At 37.3% G+C, this 14,954-nt stretch overlaps 1 protein-coding gene across 3 annotated transcripts in view; it reads right to left on the reverse strand.

Moving 5' to 3' along the window:
- Window positions 1-14,954, reverse strand: part of SMARCC1 (SWI/SNF related, matrix associated, actin dependent regulator of chromatin subfamily c member 1) — a 181,105-nt gene that overhangs the window by 57,455 nt on the left and 108,696 nt on the right. For all 3 annotated transcript variants that reach the window (XM_061196677.1, XM_061196678.1, XM_061196679.1), the window contains exons 20-21: window positions 8,828-9,086; window positions 7,763-7,924 (exon numbers count right to left, since the gene is read on the reverse strand). In XM_061196677.1, coding sequence (XP_061052660.1) covers window positions 7,763-7,924; window positions 8,828-9,086 — 421 coding nt within the window. The remainder of the gene's footprint in view (window positions 1-7,762; window positions 7,925-8,827; window positions 9,087-14,954) is intronic.

The following is a 14,954-nucleotide window of genomic DNA, read 5'->3' on the forward strand; positions in this document are numbered from 1 at the left end:
CAAATACTTCCCCCCAAATCCACAATAAAAAGTTAGATAGGCTAATGAGAGAAATCCAGTCTTGTATTTCGTAAGGAAACTTATTTATTTTTTCCCATATTATCATTTTACCATCATTAATACATAAAAGTTACTAGTGTAACTGTAAATTAAGTATCACAATAAAAAGTATGATTAATCTACCACCTAGGCACAATATTACCTTGATAAGGAAACCTACATCATTCTATCTCAAATCTGTGTGCTATGTAATAAGGCACGATTTTGTTATATAAAGTGTAAGTTTAAATGTAAATTTGATACTTCCTTTCTTTGAACTCTGAACTTGTAATGTGGTTCAGAAAGATAGGAGATATACTACTGACTCCCCACTACAACTTTGCTAAGCCAGTTCTACAGGGAGCACCATTTGTTGTTTCCTAATTTATTCTATTAGTCACAGCCCAATATAAAGCACTTTAACTGTAATAGGCCAGCATTAGTTATAGAATTCTGTCTACAACTCATTTAGAAATATTCATATTAGCCTGGTATTTTCCTTAACCCTTATTAAATGGTAAAAGGACCCAAATTCTATTGCTGCAACTATTGAGTATACACTGCACTTCAGAAAGATTACCTGATAGGCCACCTCCAGGTACTGCAAATGAAGTTTACTGTTCATGCCATTCAAAGAATCACCCTTTGTAGTCTCCAGTGCTTCCTGCAGCAGTCTGATCCAAGCTTTACAAATCATACATTCACTAATGAATCAGGAAAATCTAGCCCCACAGGACTAAGGTTGCTAGATTTTTTTTTTTTTAAGTCCTCTTTTAAATCCCACTAAACTAGAAATGGCCAACTTTGCAACCTGTTTCTTAACCACTAATCCTTTATGGTATCATCTACCAAAATTTTTAAAACAGATTTACATGTAAAACCATGTCCCGGATTTTGCAAAGTACAGAAACTTCTTTGAATCAAATAAGAAGGCTTTGCCAACCCTTTTCAATTCCATGACCACAGGGAACCAAAAGACCCTACAAATGAACCAAAAACACACAAAAAAAGTTGAGGAAAGTAAGACCTTTCCCAGGCATTCAATAGACCCAGGTTTTCCTGGCGTGAGCTGGGCACTGCCTCATGGTGCAGAATCAACAAAGAGCAACAGAGATGTGGCTTGGTTTGCTAATTTCAGTCTCCATCTAAGAGAAAGGAAAATAAGTGAGTTTTCAAACTAAGAAATACTGTGGATACTGTAAATTACTTTTTAACTCAAAGTCTTGGTACTCTGGATTAGTAACCAATATTAACAACAGTTAGGTCAATAATTTGTTCTGAAGACTAGAGTGAGAGGTTTGATTAATCTGAAAATCTGTTTCCATTATCTGCAAAATGAAACTGCTAGATTGACACTTTCAAGAAAGTAGAGAAAACAACAGGGGGTAGGCCCTATGCAAACTCATGGAAACCTAAGATTTTAGGCTAGAAGAGACCTTACTGGTACCTACTCAAACCACCTAGAATAGAGCACCAGGAGTTCAGATGGTATCATCTGTGGCATACTGGCTGACAATTTAAATTTTTACTTCATATTATCTTTATTCTATAAGAATAAATGAAAAAGACAAAATCACTGCAGCTGAAGCATAGGTTGTATAAATTTCATACAACTGATACAAAGTCAGAACTATTAGTCAAGACGACAGCAAAAAATCTTTAGCTTGAGTTATTCTTCAGAAATTGTTTCATGATGAATGAAAAAAATTAACGAACATTAAGAAACGTTGGAAATACACTACAGATAATTGTATATAAAACAGTATTTTTACTGTATTTTAGTGTGAAAATTACCCTCTTATATAGGAACACTTCTCGTTTGAGAAGTCAAGTATTGCTTATGAAGCTACTTTATTAAAATTCTACTCCTCTTCAAGATCAATTAAACAAAAACAGAAGTCCTTACTAGCAAAAATATCATTTGTCCAATATCACAGACTGGCATAGCTAAATGACACATTATAGAGAGTATCTAACCATCTCTTTCTTATTACAGATGAGAGAACTCAGAGGTAATGAACTCAGAGCTTTTTAAAGTCCTGTGACTATACAGGGCAGAACCAAAGGTAGAACCATGTCTGTAAAATCCTAAAATCCAACAAACAATATGCTGTCTGTAAAACAACCAGTTTACATCCAAAGACACAAATAAACTGCAAGTAAATTAAAGAAAAAAGAAATTCCATGGAAACACAGCAACCAAAAGACAGCTGGAGTGGTATGTTAACATCAGATAAAACAGACTTCTAAACAAAAAATGTTACAAGAGAAAAAGAAAGATATTACATAATGATAAAAGGGTCAACCCATCAAAAAGATATAACAATTATAAACATACATGCAACTAACAGAGTCTCAAAATATATGAAGCAAAACCAGACAGAACTGAAAGGAATACAGTCCACCCACAATAGTTGGAGATTTCAAGACATTTCAAAAAGGATGGAACAACTAGGAAAAAAGATAAAGAAGCAGACAACTTGAACAACACTATAAACCAGCCATACCAAACATACACAGAAGACACCATTCAATGATAGCAAAATACAAAATGAATATTTTCACCAGGACAGACAATATGTTAAGCAACAAAACAAGTCTCAATAAAATTTAAAAAACAGAAATCACACAAATTATCTTGTGTGAATAAAATGGAATGAAACTAGAAATTAATAACAGAAGGAAATCTAAAAAATTCACAAATTGGTACAAGTAAACAACATGCTGTTTTATTTTTTTAAGAAACTATTTTCTATCAACCTCTTTCCATTTTAAGAGTTTGTGGAAGAATAGCTTAAGACCACTGAGTGGTTTAAAAAACATACTCTTAAACAACCAATGGGTCAAATAAGAAATCACCAGGGAAACTGCAAAATATTTTGAGAACGAAAACAAAAACAAAACATATGAAAACTTACGGAATGCAGCAAAAAGAGGGATATTTATATAGCTATGAAAGTCTACATTATCTACATTAATAAAGAAGAAAGATCTCAAATCAATATCCCATCTTCCAACTTAAGGCACTATTAAAAGAAGAGCAAACTTAACCAAAAGCAAGAGAAGGAAGGAAATAATTAAAGATCAGAGTGATGATAAATTAAGAGAAAAGAAAAACAATACAGAGAACCACTGAAATCAAAAGTTGGTTCTTTGAAACGATTAAATTGACAAGCCTTTTTCTAGACTGATGAAGGAAAAAAAAAAAAACTGGACCAAATTACTACTATCAGGAATGAAAATGGAAACACTACCAACCTCACAGAAATAAAAAGGAATACGAAACCTCACAGAAATAAACCTCTACCAACCTCTACCACTACCAACCTCACAGAAATAAAAAGGAATATAGGGCCTTCCCTGGTGGCGCAGTGATTAAGAATCCAGCTGCCAATGCAGGGGACACTGGTTTGAGCCCTGGTTCAGGAAGATCCCACATGCCACAGAGCAACTAAGCCTGTGTGCCACAACTACTGAGCCTGCGCTCTAGAGCCTGCGAGCCACAACTACTGAGCCCGCACACCACAACTACTGAAGCCTGCATGCCTAGAGCCCGTGCTCTATAACAAGAGAAGCTACCGCAATGAGAAGCCCATGCACTGCAACAAAAAGTAGCCCCCGCTCACCACAACTAGAGAAAGCCCACGTGCAGCAACGAAAACGCAACACAGCCAAAAAAAATAAATAATTAAAAAAAAATTTTTTAAAGGAATATAAAAGAACATAATGAACTTTTAAAAAAACAGCTTTACCAAGATATAATTCATACACCATATATCAACCCATTAAAATGAGTATAATTCAATGAATTTTAGTATCTTCCCAGATATGTACAACAATCACCACAGTAAATTTCAGAACATTTTCATCACCTCAAAGAGAAACCCCATACCCTTTAGCTATCATCCCCCTTTACCCCTGTTCCTCCCAACCCTAAGCAATCATTAATATACTTTCTGTCTCTATAGATTTACCTATTCAGGACATTTGATATAATTGGAATTACATACTATATTGTCTCTTTTTACTGGCCTCTTTCACCTACCATATGTTTACAAGGTTCCTCCATGATGTGGCATATGTTAACACTTCATTCCATTTTATGGTCAAATAATATTCCATTGTATACCACATTTTGCTTATCCATACAGTTGATGGATATCTGAGTTGTTTCTACTTAGGGTTTTATGATTTTTTGTGTGTGTGTGGTGAACAAACTTGATAATCTACAAATTCCTAGAAAAACACAAACTACCAAAACTGTTTCAAGAAGAAAAAGAATAGACTTTCTATAGCAAGTAAACAGATTTTCTATCAGTAGTCAAAAAACATTTTAAATACAGCCACTAAAGAAAACAGTATGGCGGTTCCTCAGAAAACTAAAAATAGAATTACCATATGATCCAGCAATCCCACTCCTGGGCATATATCCAGAGAAAACTGTAATTCGAAAAGACACATGCACCCCAACGTTCATTGCATCACTATTTACAATAGCCAAGACATGAAAACAACTTAAATGTCCACTGACAGATGAATGGATAAAGAAGATGTGATACATATATACAATGAAATACTACTCAGCTGTAAAAAAAGAATGAAGTAATGCCGTTTGCAGCAACATGGATGGACCTAGAGATTATCACACTAAGTGAAGTAAGTCAGAAAAAGACAAATACCATATGATATCACTTATATGTGGAATCTAAAATATGACACAAATGAACTTTATCTATGAAATCAACAGATTCATGGACACAGGGAACACACTTGTGGTTGCCAAGGGGGAGGGAATTGGGGGAGGGATGGAGGGGGAGGTTGGGGTTAGCAGGTGTAAGCTATTATATACAGAATGGATAAACAACAGGGTCCTACTGTATAGCACAGAGAACTACGTTCAATATCCTATGATACACCATAATGGAAAAGAATATTAAAAAAAATATATGTATAATGGAATCACTTTGCTGTACAGCAGAAAATAACACAACATTGTAAATCAACTATACTTCAATTAAAAAAAACATTAAAAGAGGGCATAGGACTTGAAGGATTCACATACAAGTTCTATCAAACATTTAAAGAAGAACAAACACCAATACTTCTTTAACTCTTCCAAAAGTTAGAACAATTTCTAAAGCATTCTTAGAAGTTAGTATTACCCTGATACCAAAACCAGACAGCTATCACAAGAAATAAAAAGTACAAACCAATATCCCTTATGACTATAGATGCAAAAATCTTTAACATAATACTAGCAAACCTAATCTAATACAATATTAAATGGATTAGTCACATTGATCAAGTGGGATTTATCTCAGAAATGCAAAGGTGGTTCAACAGGTGAGACTCAATTAATATGTAACAAATAAATATTTACTTATGGAATAAAGTAAAAATACCACACAATCATCTCAATTGATACATTAAAAGCAGCTGATGAGAACTTCCCTGGTGGTCCACTGGTTAAGACTCTGCGCTTCCACTGCAAGGCGCACGGGTTCAATCCCTGGTCAGGGAACTAAGATCCTGCATACCGTGTGTGCAGCAAAAACAAAACCCCAGCATCTGATGAAATCCAAAATCCTTCCATGATAAAAACACTCAACAAAATAGAAACAGAAGGGAACTTTCTAAAGTTGATAAAAGGCATCTATGAAAATCGAACATATAACATCATACTAATGATAAAATGCTAAAAGCTTTCCCCCTAAGATCAGAAAAACAATTTCATTTACAACATTCAAAAGAATAAAATACAAAGGAAAAGATTTAACAAAGGAAATACAAGACTAAAAACTTCAAAACATTGTTTAAAGAAATTAAAGACCTAAAATAAATGGAAAGACATCCGATGTTCACTGCTTGAAAGACTTAACACTGTTGAGATGGCAATACTCCCCAAACTGAATGCAAATAAAAATCACAATAAGATACCACTTCACACACACCTAGGCTGGGTATTTTTTTAAAAAGGGAAGGGGAAAACAAGTGTTGGCAAGGATGTGGAGAAATCGGAACCTTCATACACTCCTAGTGGAAACAAAATGGTAAAACCACTGTGAAAACAGCTGGATAGTTCCTCAAAAAGTTAAAGAATTACCAGACAACAACAACAAAACAAACAAACAAAAAACCAAACAAAAAAAGAATTACCACATGATCCAGTAGTTCCACTCCTACATACCCAAGAAGCAGAAAATCACCAAGTAACCTGTACATGAATGTTCGTAACAGCATTATTCAAAAGAATGAAAAAGTGGAAACAATACAAATATCCATGAACTGATTAATAGATTAGTAAAATGTGGTATATCCACCCAAGTATATTATTCAGCATAGTACTGAATTACACTATAACATGGATGAACTCTGAAAACACTATGCTACCTGAAAGAAGTCAGACACAAAAGGCCACACATAGTATGATTTCATTTATAGGAAATATCCAGAATAGGCAAATCCATAGAGACAGAAAGCAGAGTAATGGTCAACAGAGCTAAGGAGAGAAAAAATGGGAAGTGACTGCTTAACTGGTACGGGGTTTTTCTTTTGGGGTGACAAAAATGTTCTGGAATTAGATAGTGGTGATGAATGAACAATACTGTGAATTTACTAGAAGCCACTGGATTGTATACATTTAAGTGATTAAAATGAAGAATTTTATTTCAATTTAAAAATCACCCAAAACAACAATAAACTTAAACCTACTCAGCAATATATAAATTAACCACAAAAGTCCTTTCAGAATTCTTATGTCTATATGCTCAAAACCTAGATCTAAAAACAGGCATCAGATACCTCACAACTGTGATATTATTATTATTATTATTTTTTTGTCCAGTATTTTTTAAAATTATTTATTTATTTATTTTTTAATTTTTGGCTGCGTTGGGTCTTCCTTTCTGTGCGAGGGCTTTCTCTAGTTGCGGCAAGCGGGGGCCACTCTTCATCGCGGTGCGCGGGCCTCTCACTATCGCGGCCTCTCTTGTTGCGGAGCACAGGCTCCAGACGCACAGGCTCAGTAGTTGTGGCTCACGGGCCTAGTTGTTCCGTGGCATGTGGGATCCTCCCAGACCAGGGCCCGAACCCGCGTCCCCTGCATTGGCAGGCAGATTCCCAACCACTGCGCCACCAAGGAAGCCCAACTGTGATATTATTAACAGTTATGAGGGGACTTCCCTGGTGGCACAGTGGTTAAGAATCCATCTGCTAATCTGCAGGGGACATGGGTTCAATCCCTGGTCCGGGAAAAGGCCACATGCCGTGGAGCAACTAAGCCTGTGCACCACAACTACTGAGCCTGCATTCAAGAGCCCGCAAGGCACAACTACTGAGCCCCGCATGCTCTAGGGCCCGCGTGCTGCAACTACTGAAGCCCGCGCACCTAGAGCCCATGCTCCGCAACAAGAGAAGCCACCGCAATGAGAAGCCCGCACGCCACAATGAAGAGTAGCCTCCGCTCGCCACAACTAGAGAAAGCCTGCACGCAGCAACGAAGACCCAACACAGCCAAAAATAAAACAAAAACGGTTATCAGACAATTTTTTAAATTCTATCATAAAAGGAAGAGATAAGAAAATCATACATTAATTTTTTATGATGCAAGTTTCTGTTGATCATTGTACTCACTCTTAAGTGCAAGCAGACCCAATTATTCTAGCAAGCTGATAGGAAAATACAACACCTATTATCCCTGTCTTTGGGGGCAGCAGTGACTCACCAAGCTTCTCTGGCTCATCTGGCCCTGTGCCTGCAATGCAGCTACTCTCCAAACCATAGGTGGGATCCACTTTCCCAGAGGCTCGTGCTGCTTCTTGTACTTTCTTGACGTGAGCTTCCACCAATTCCAGTGGTACCTCCTCCCGGACTCGAGAAAACTCTTCTGTTTAAGAATAAAAATGGAACAGTGATCTGGTTTTGCATAAATATTTGCTTCAACGTAAACTAGGTAATCTGACACAACATTAGTGTATCGTGTGTAACCTAGTGACCTTTCTGGAGACTCGATCTGATCTACCCCAGCAAATCAAGGGGGCCAAAGGAGATAAACATGTACAGTAATGGAATTCTATGACTCTACGTTTTACCCTACATGTCAGAGTGTCTTACTATATAAACAGGAGATCTTTAAATTTCTATTAGTAACAATCAAAACTGCTATCCAGGGACTTCCCTGGCAGTCCAGTGGTTAAGACTCCATGCTTCCACTGCAGGGGACCTCAGTTCGATTCCTGGTCAGGGAACTAAGATCCCGCATGCCGCAAGGTGCGGCGAAAACTAAATAAATATTTTTAAAATAATAAAAAAGAATAAAAAACTGCTGCCCAAATTTCATCTAACTCTGCTGGCTAGATTTTAATCAAGACAACAATAAGGATAAAATAACCAGAAAGTCAAGAAAGAGTTCTATGGTATGAGAAAATTCTAATTAGAATTAATGTAATCCAAGAATGTTAAATGACTCCTTTTTGCCAATTATATCAAATTCTAAATGAATCACAAAACATACCATTAAAAACCTGTTCTGTCCCTCTAAATTCTTAATAAATGCTCTTAGTCTGAAAATTATTATATTTTAAGTGTTTTAGTTTAAAATGTTATAATACTTCAAATACAACATGGTATCTTCAAGGGGTAGTATCTGATTTTTTTTTGTTATTTACATAACTGAAATGAATGTAACAGCTGATAACACTTAAATTTGAGATAAAATTAGCACAAAAGGAAGTATTAAACCATTATCTGAAATTGTTACTCTGGCGAGATGGCTTAACAAAGTCCATACCCAAAGCCGCTCTGGCTGCAGCAGATGCCACACGAGGATCCACCACAGATGCCAAAAAAGCAACAGTGCTCATGACTGGGTTTCCTGACTGACTGAAGGGGACAGGCTGGTAGGCCAGGGGCCCCAGGGAAGCATCAGAATTCTCAAGGTATGGGTCCTCAATGGGAAGTCTCAAAAAGTGGAGGATGCATTCATCCTGAGTGCGACTTCCAACGTGTTCTGACACTTTGTTCCAATCATCCTTATACATCTCCAGAGCCTATAACGGAAAAAAACAGGAGCTTTAATATCAGGTAACAAGGAAGTATTTAATGACATCAGAAGCCTGTGACTGTTCTTTAGATAGACTTTAAAAACAATAACGAAAATGATTATACTGTTCATAAGAAAATAGGTAGCTGTGATTGCTTTCATTATTATATTAAATTCTCAATCAGTCAAGAAAAATAAATAAAAGGCATGCATATTACAAAGGAAGAACAACTGGTTTTTATTAATACACATGATTGTTTATATAGGAAATCCTACAGAATCTACAAAAAAGGTATTAAACTAAAAAGTTTAGCAAGGTCACCAGTTAAAAGGATAATAGAAAAACTCAATTATTATATTTCTATATATACTAGCAATGAAAAATTTTTAATTGGAAAAAAGTATTTAAAATAGCACAAAAATGAAATACTTAGGAAAAAATATAATGAAGAATGTGTAAGACCAATATGCTGGAAAAAATAAAACATGCTGAGAAATCAAAGACCTAAATAAATGAAGAGATATGCTGTGTTCATTCATGAGAAGTCTCAATATTGTTAAGATGTCAATTCTCTCCAAATTGAACTACAGATTCAACGCAATCCCATTCAAACTTTTTTGTTAAAAATTACGAAACTGATGCTAAAATTCATAGAGTACACACATTTCTAGTTTAAAAATTTTTAAGTTTTCAGAGAAAATGCTGAAAAACTCCAACAAAACAGTAAAAGCAGTCTCCAAGAGGGAGAGGGATAGAACAGTATGAAGGAAGCCACAAATAGGTGGTGCTGAGAAAGTCAAGGAATGAATTGGGTAAAAGAATCTCTTGGGGAGCTACCGTAGCTACCAAAGTTACTACTCTCACATGGTTCTCTCTACAGCCATGACTCTCCACCAGGGGCAATTGTGTCTCCTTAGGGACATTTGGCAGTGGCTGGAGACATTCTGGGTTGACACAATTGGAGAGGTGCTACTGGCATCTAGTGGGTAGAGGCCGTGGATGCTATTAAAAATTCTACAGTGCACATAAGAGACCCCACAACAAAAAAGCTATCTGGCCCAAAATGTTAATAGTGGCGTGGCTAAAAACCCTACTGTAGAGCCTGATTTGCTAATACCGTGTTAAGATGAGTTCACCATGATGATGGTTCTCTCCATGTTTATTGCCTCAGTGAATTCTTTTTTAATTTTTAATTTTAATTTTATTTTTTGGCCATGCCATGAGGCATGCGGGATCTTAGTTCCTTGAACAGGGATCGAACCCACACCCCCTGCATTGGAAGTATGGAGTCTTAACAACTGGACTGCCAGGGAAGTCCCACCTCAGTGAATTCTTAAATCTGGATTCCAACTGCTGCTCCAGGCTTTCTTTCTCACTGGAGTGGTACAGGACTCCTCAAAAACCCAAGCCAGCAAATCACCTTACTCGTTAAATCCCTTGAAAAACAAGGCTAATTCTGGGTATCCTCTGGACAGTCTGTGGCTTTGGGTAGTTCTAAAAGGAATTACTCAGAAAAAAGATGCAGATTGTAACAAAAAAGAAAAGTCAATCTATCTCATTAGGGTCCCTGGGGCCAGAAACATATAAGTGAGACTGTCGTAAGTTTCTGATCATGGGTAGAGATTTTCTTGACATGTTCTAGGGTAACCTTTTCAAACAAACTTATTTTTAAAAGTTTCTTTCTTTATTCATTTTCCTTCAGCCAGAGAAAGATAAGAAAGTTCAGGAAGGTTTTTTCCAGAATAAAGCTAAAGAACTGTCATGCAAAATTCAAGCCAGAGCAAAGGCTGAGAAACAGTGAAGTTCTGAGCCTGGGCACTGGCATTACATAAGAGGGGCAGACTGAAGAGATGTTTTCAAAACAACATGGTGACCAACTGGCCGGGAAGGAGGAGAAGGGTGACATATAGAGAAAAGTTATTAGGAGACATTTTACACTACAAAACACTTTCATTCCTCCTGTCATCACTGGGGTCTTCACCACCGCTTACTTGGATTCTTAGAATTGCCTGTCTCTCTACCCTTAAATTCATCCTTCTTCCTGTCGCTAGAGTGAGGTATGTTTGACACAGGACACCGTCTCTCTCCTGCCTGAAACTATTTCAGTGTTCATCATTATCTTACGGAATTAAGGCCAAACATGACCAGGGCTCTGCTACTTCTTCCACCTCACCTCCGTACTCTTTAATGTTCCAGGAATACCCAGATCCCACAACACTGTTCCTAAGTACTGTGCCTATGTACAGTTTGTTCTGCACCGGAAATATCATGTACTAGAACCAACACCAGCACCCCACTCCAGGAAGCTGTCCATTATATCTCATCCACCCAGCCCAGTTGCGCAGCCACTCCTCTGTACCTCTCACGCTCCAGTCATACCTCTAATTGTGTTTTAATCGGTTTCTGTCACAGACTAGACTATGAATTCCTTAACTGTAGAGACTATGGCCTAGCCATCTCAATCTACAGCGTCTACCACAGTGCCTGAAACATAGTACCCAATAAAATGTGCTCAATTTAACCACAGGTAACTGGACTAAAGCAGGAAAGGAAGCTGACTTTTGCATGGCTCCAAGCATCAAAAAAACAACCTGGGGAACTCTCTGGCAGTCCAGTGGTTAGGACTCTTCACTTCCACTGCCAGGGACCCGGGTTCAATCCCTGGTCAGGGAACTAAGATCCTGCAAGCCAAGCGGCACGGTCAAAAAAACCAACCAACCAACCAACCAAACAAAACCCCCCTGTATTTAAAAAAAAAAGGCTTTCCTCAAGACAATTTTTTTTTTTTTACTGGAAGACATACTCATCTAAAGTGTAATTCAAAATTACACAGGAAGATAAGCAACAAAGATTTACTGTATAGCACAGGGAACTATATTTAATGTCTTGTAATAAAAATAATCTGAAAAATTATATATGTAACTGAATCACTTTGCTGTATACCTGAAACACAATACTGTAAATCAGCTATATTTCAATAAAAAAGAAATAAAATTACACAGGAAAAAATATTTCTTGGGTTGCATATCAAGGCAAAGTAGGTCAAGTGCATGCACACTGTGAGAAAAATCTTTGAGGCTGCTTACTGAATACCTTCTAATGCTATTGTTTCTATAATCTGGCCAGTATAAAATGAGAAACCCATCTACGGATAAACAAATATTAATACCTATCATGGATTTTCTTTGTAGGTGCAAGATTTTATGGCCATTAATTATTTAAGGGATAATAAATACAAAGCATGAGAAAGCAAAGCAGGCATGAGAAAGACAAGTTAACCAGGTAGAACCAACAAGCTCAAAGATTCAAGTTTTCTCAATTTCAAAGCCAGCGACAATGATAAATGACCAGGAAGAATACTGTAATCAGTTGTGGACTTAAAAGAAATCGTGAAAGCCTCTTTTTAAAAATCCCCTTAGTCACTATGGAATAGAATGGTGCTATTTCTTCTTCCTTTCTGGCACCCTGATTCTATCAATGCCATTTCAAACTGCTGTAAGGACTTCTTATACTGATGATGCATTTTCAGGTGAAACACCTGAAATTCCTCACACATTTTACAAATGAAATCTTACTCAAACATGACTCCATCTTCTTGATCTTATGCATGTCTACCAATTAAAGATCTTTTTCAAACTGCATTCATTTGTCCAGTGAATAGATTCCATTTTGGCTATTTGCAAAATTGAAATTATGCCCCCAATATTTGTAGTAACACAATAAAATGAACACAACCAAAAACAATAACCTGGGGGGCTTCCCTGGTGGCGCAGTGGTTGAGAATCCGCCTGCCAATGCAGGGGACACGGGTTCGTGCTCCGGTCCGGGAAGATCCCACATGCTGCGGAGCGGCTAGGCCCGTGAGCCACAACTGCTAAGCCTGCGCGTTTGGAGCCTGTGCTCCGCAACGGGAGAGGCCACGACAGTAAGAGGCCCGCGCACCGCGATGAAGAGTGGCCCCCGCTCGCCGCAACTGGAGAAAGCCCTTGCACAGAAACGAAGACCCAACACAGCTAAAAATAAATAAATAAAAATAATAAATTAAAAAAAAAAAAAACCCAATAACCTGCAGCATTCCACACAATAACTGTGCTTTGATAAGAAACCATATCAAATAAAGTATTTTAAAATAAAAGTAGTGGTCTCCCTCTTGTACTGTTGGTGGGAATGTAAACTGATACAGCCACTATGGAGAACAGTATGGAGGTTCCTTAAAAAACTAAAAATAGAACTACCATACGACCCAGCAATCCCACTACTGGGCATATACCCTGAGAAAACCATAATTCAAAAAGAGTCATGTACTAAAATGTTCATTGCAGCTCTATTTACAATAGCCAGGACATGGAAGCAACCTAAGTGTCCATCAACAGATGAATGGATAAAGAAGATGTGGCACATATATACAATGGAATATTACTCAGCTATAAAAAGAAACGAAATTGAGTTATTTGTAGTGAGGTGGATGGACCTAGAGTCTGTCATACAGAGTGAAGTAAGTCAGAAAAAGAAAAACAAATACCGTATGCTAACACATATGTATGGAATCTAAAAAAAAAAAAAAAAAAGGTCATGAAGAACCTAGGGGCAAGATGGGAATAAAGACGCAGACCTACTAGAGAATGGACTTGAGGATACAGGGAGGGGAAGGGTAAGCTGGGACAAAGTGAAAGAGTGGCATGGACATATATACGCTACCAAATGTAAAATAGATAGCTAGTGGGAAGCAGCCCCATAGCACAGGGAGATCAGCTCGGTGCTTTGTGACCACCTAGAGGGGTGGGATAGGGAGGGTGGGAGGGAGGGAGACGCAAGAGGGAAGAGATATGGGGACATATGTATATGTATAACTGATTCACTTTGTTATACAGCAGAAACTAACACACCATTGTAAAGCAATTATACTCCAATAAAGATGTTTAAAAAAAAAAAAAAGAGAAGCATGGGATAGGTTAAAAAAAAAAAAAGTGGTGGTCTCAAGAATAATCCTAAATATTTGGGAAGCTGCCTGTGTGATATACTTGTCTGATAAAATGGTATGATTTTGGCGAGGGCGGAGGTAGGCAGACAACAATAAACCCTAATGAATCTTCCAGATTTATCAGGGAGAAATTGACCATGTTTTTGGTTATAAATCGATTAAAAATTTTTCTTCTGACTTCATATTCTTAGGCTATTAATTACCAATAAACTATAAAAATAGAAGGTGTTAATGGTAAACAATGCTGTTGGGAAGCCTTTTATTTCTCTTTGTGTAAGCGCAGACAACACCTGTTGATTCAACAGCATGTTTAAAAGAAAAATCAACCACTGCACAGGTTCCACCTGCAGGAGAGAAAATGCACTATTGTGTGGGGATACTGTGGTTTTCTTGAATATGCTCAGGTTAAACAGTAGCTCAGCCATTCTGACCTCACTCTGTATTCACTATCCACAAACCTTAATGTAGCAGAGGAGAAAATTTTGAGTATCAATGTGCAGCAAGGAAAAGAGCTGACAGGAGCCTGTTGTTTCAGGTAGCGTTGCACAACTGAATTTCTCCCTAGAGCCCATAGATTCTAAACAAGCAATACACAAGCATATCCCATACATTCCCCCACAAATAGTGAGAACTTTAAAATTAACATCCATAGCACATATGGCTACAGAAGACAGCGTTGAAATAAATAAAAAGGAGCTCAGAAAAGAAGCTCTTTGCATATCACTGATACTCAATGGGCAGATAAGAATAAATTAAAATAGTGGTAAAAACTCAAAAAGAACAAATATTTTTGAATTTTGATCCAGAGAGACACAGAGAGAGAGAGACTAAGAGAGAATAAGGAAAAGTAGAAGAGGGGTGTAAAAAAGAAAAGGAAAGAGTTAATACACCAC

This window comes from Eubalaena glacialis, chromosome 7 (assembly GCF_028564815.1).
Source record: "Eubalaena glacialis isolate mEubGla1 chromosome 7, mEubGla1.1.hap2.+ XY, whole genome shotgun sequence".
NCBI classification, from domain to species: Eukaryota; Metazoa; Chordata; class Mammalia; order Artiodactyla; family Balaenidae; genus Eubalaena; species Eubalaena glacialis.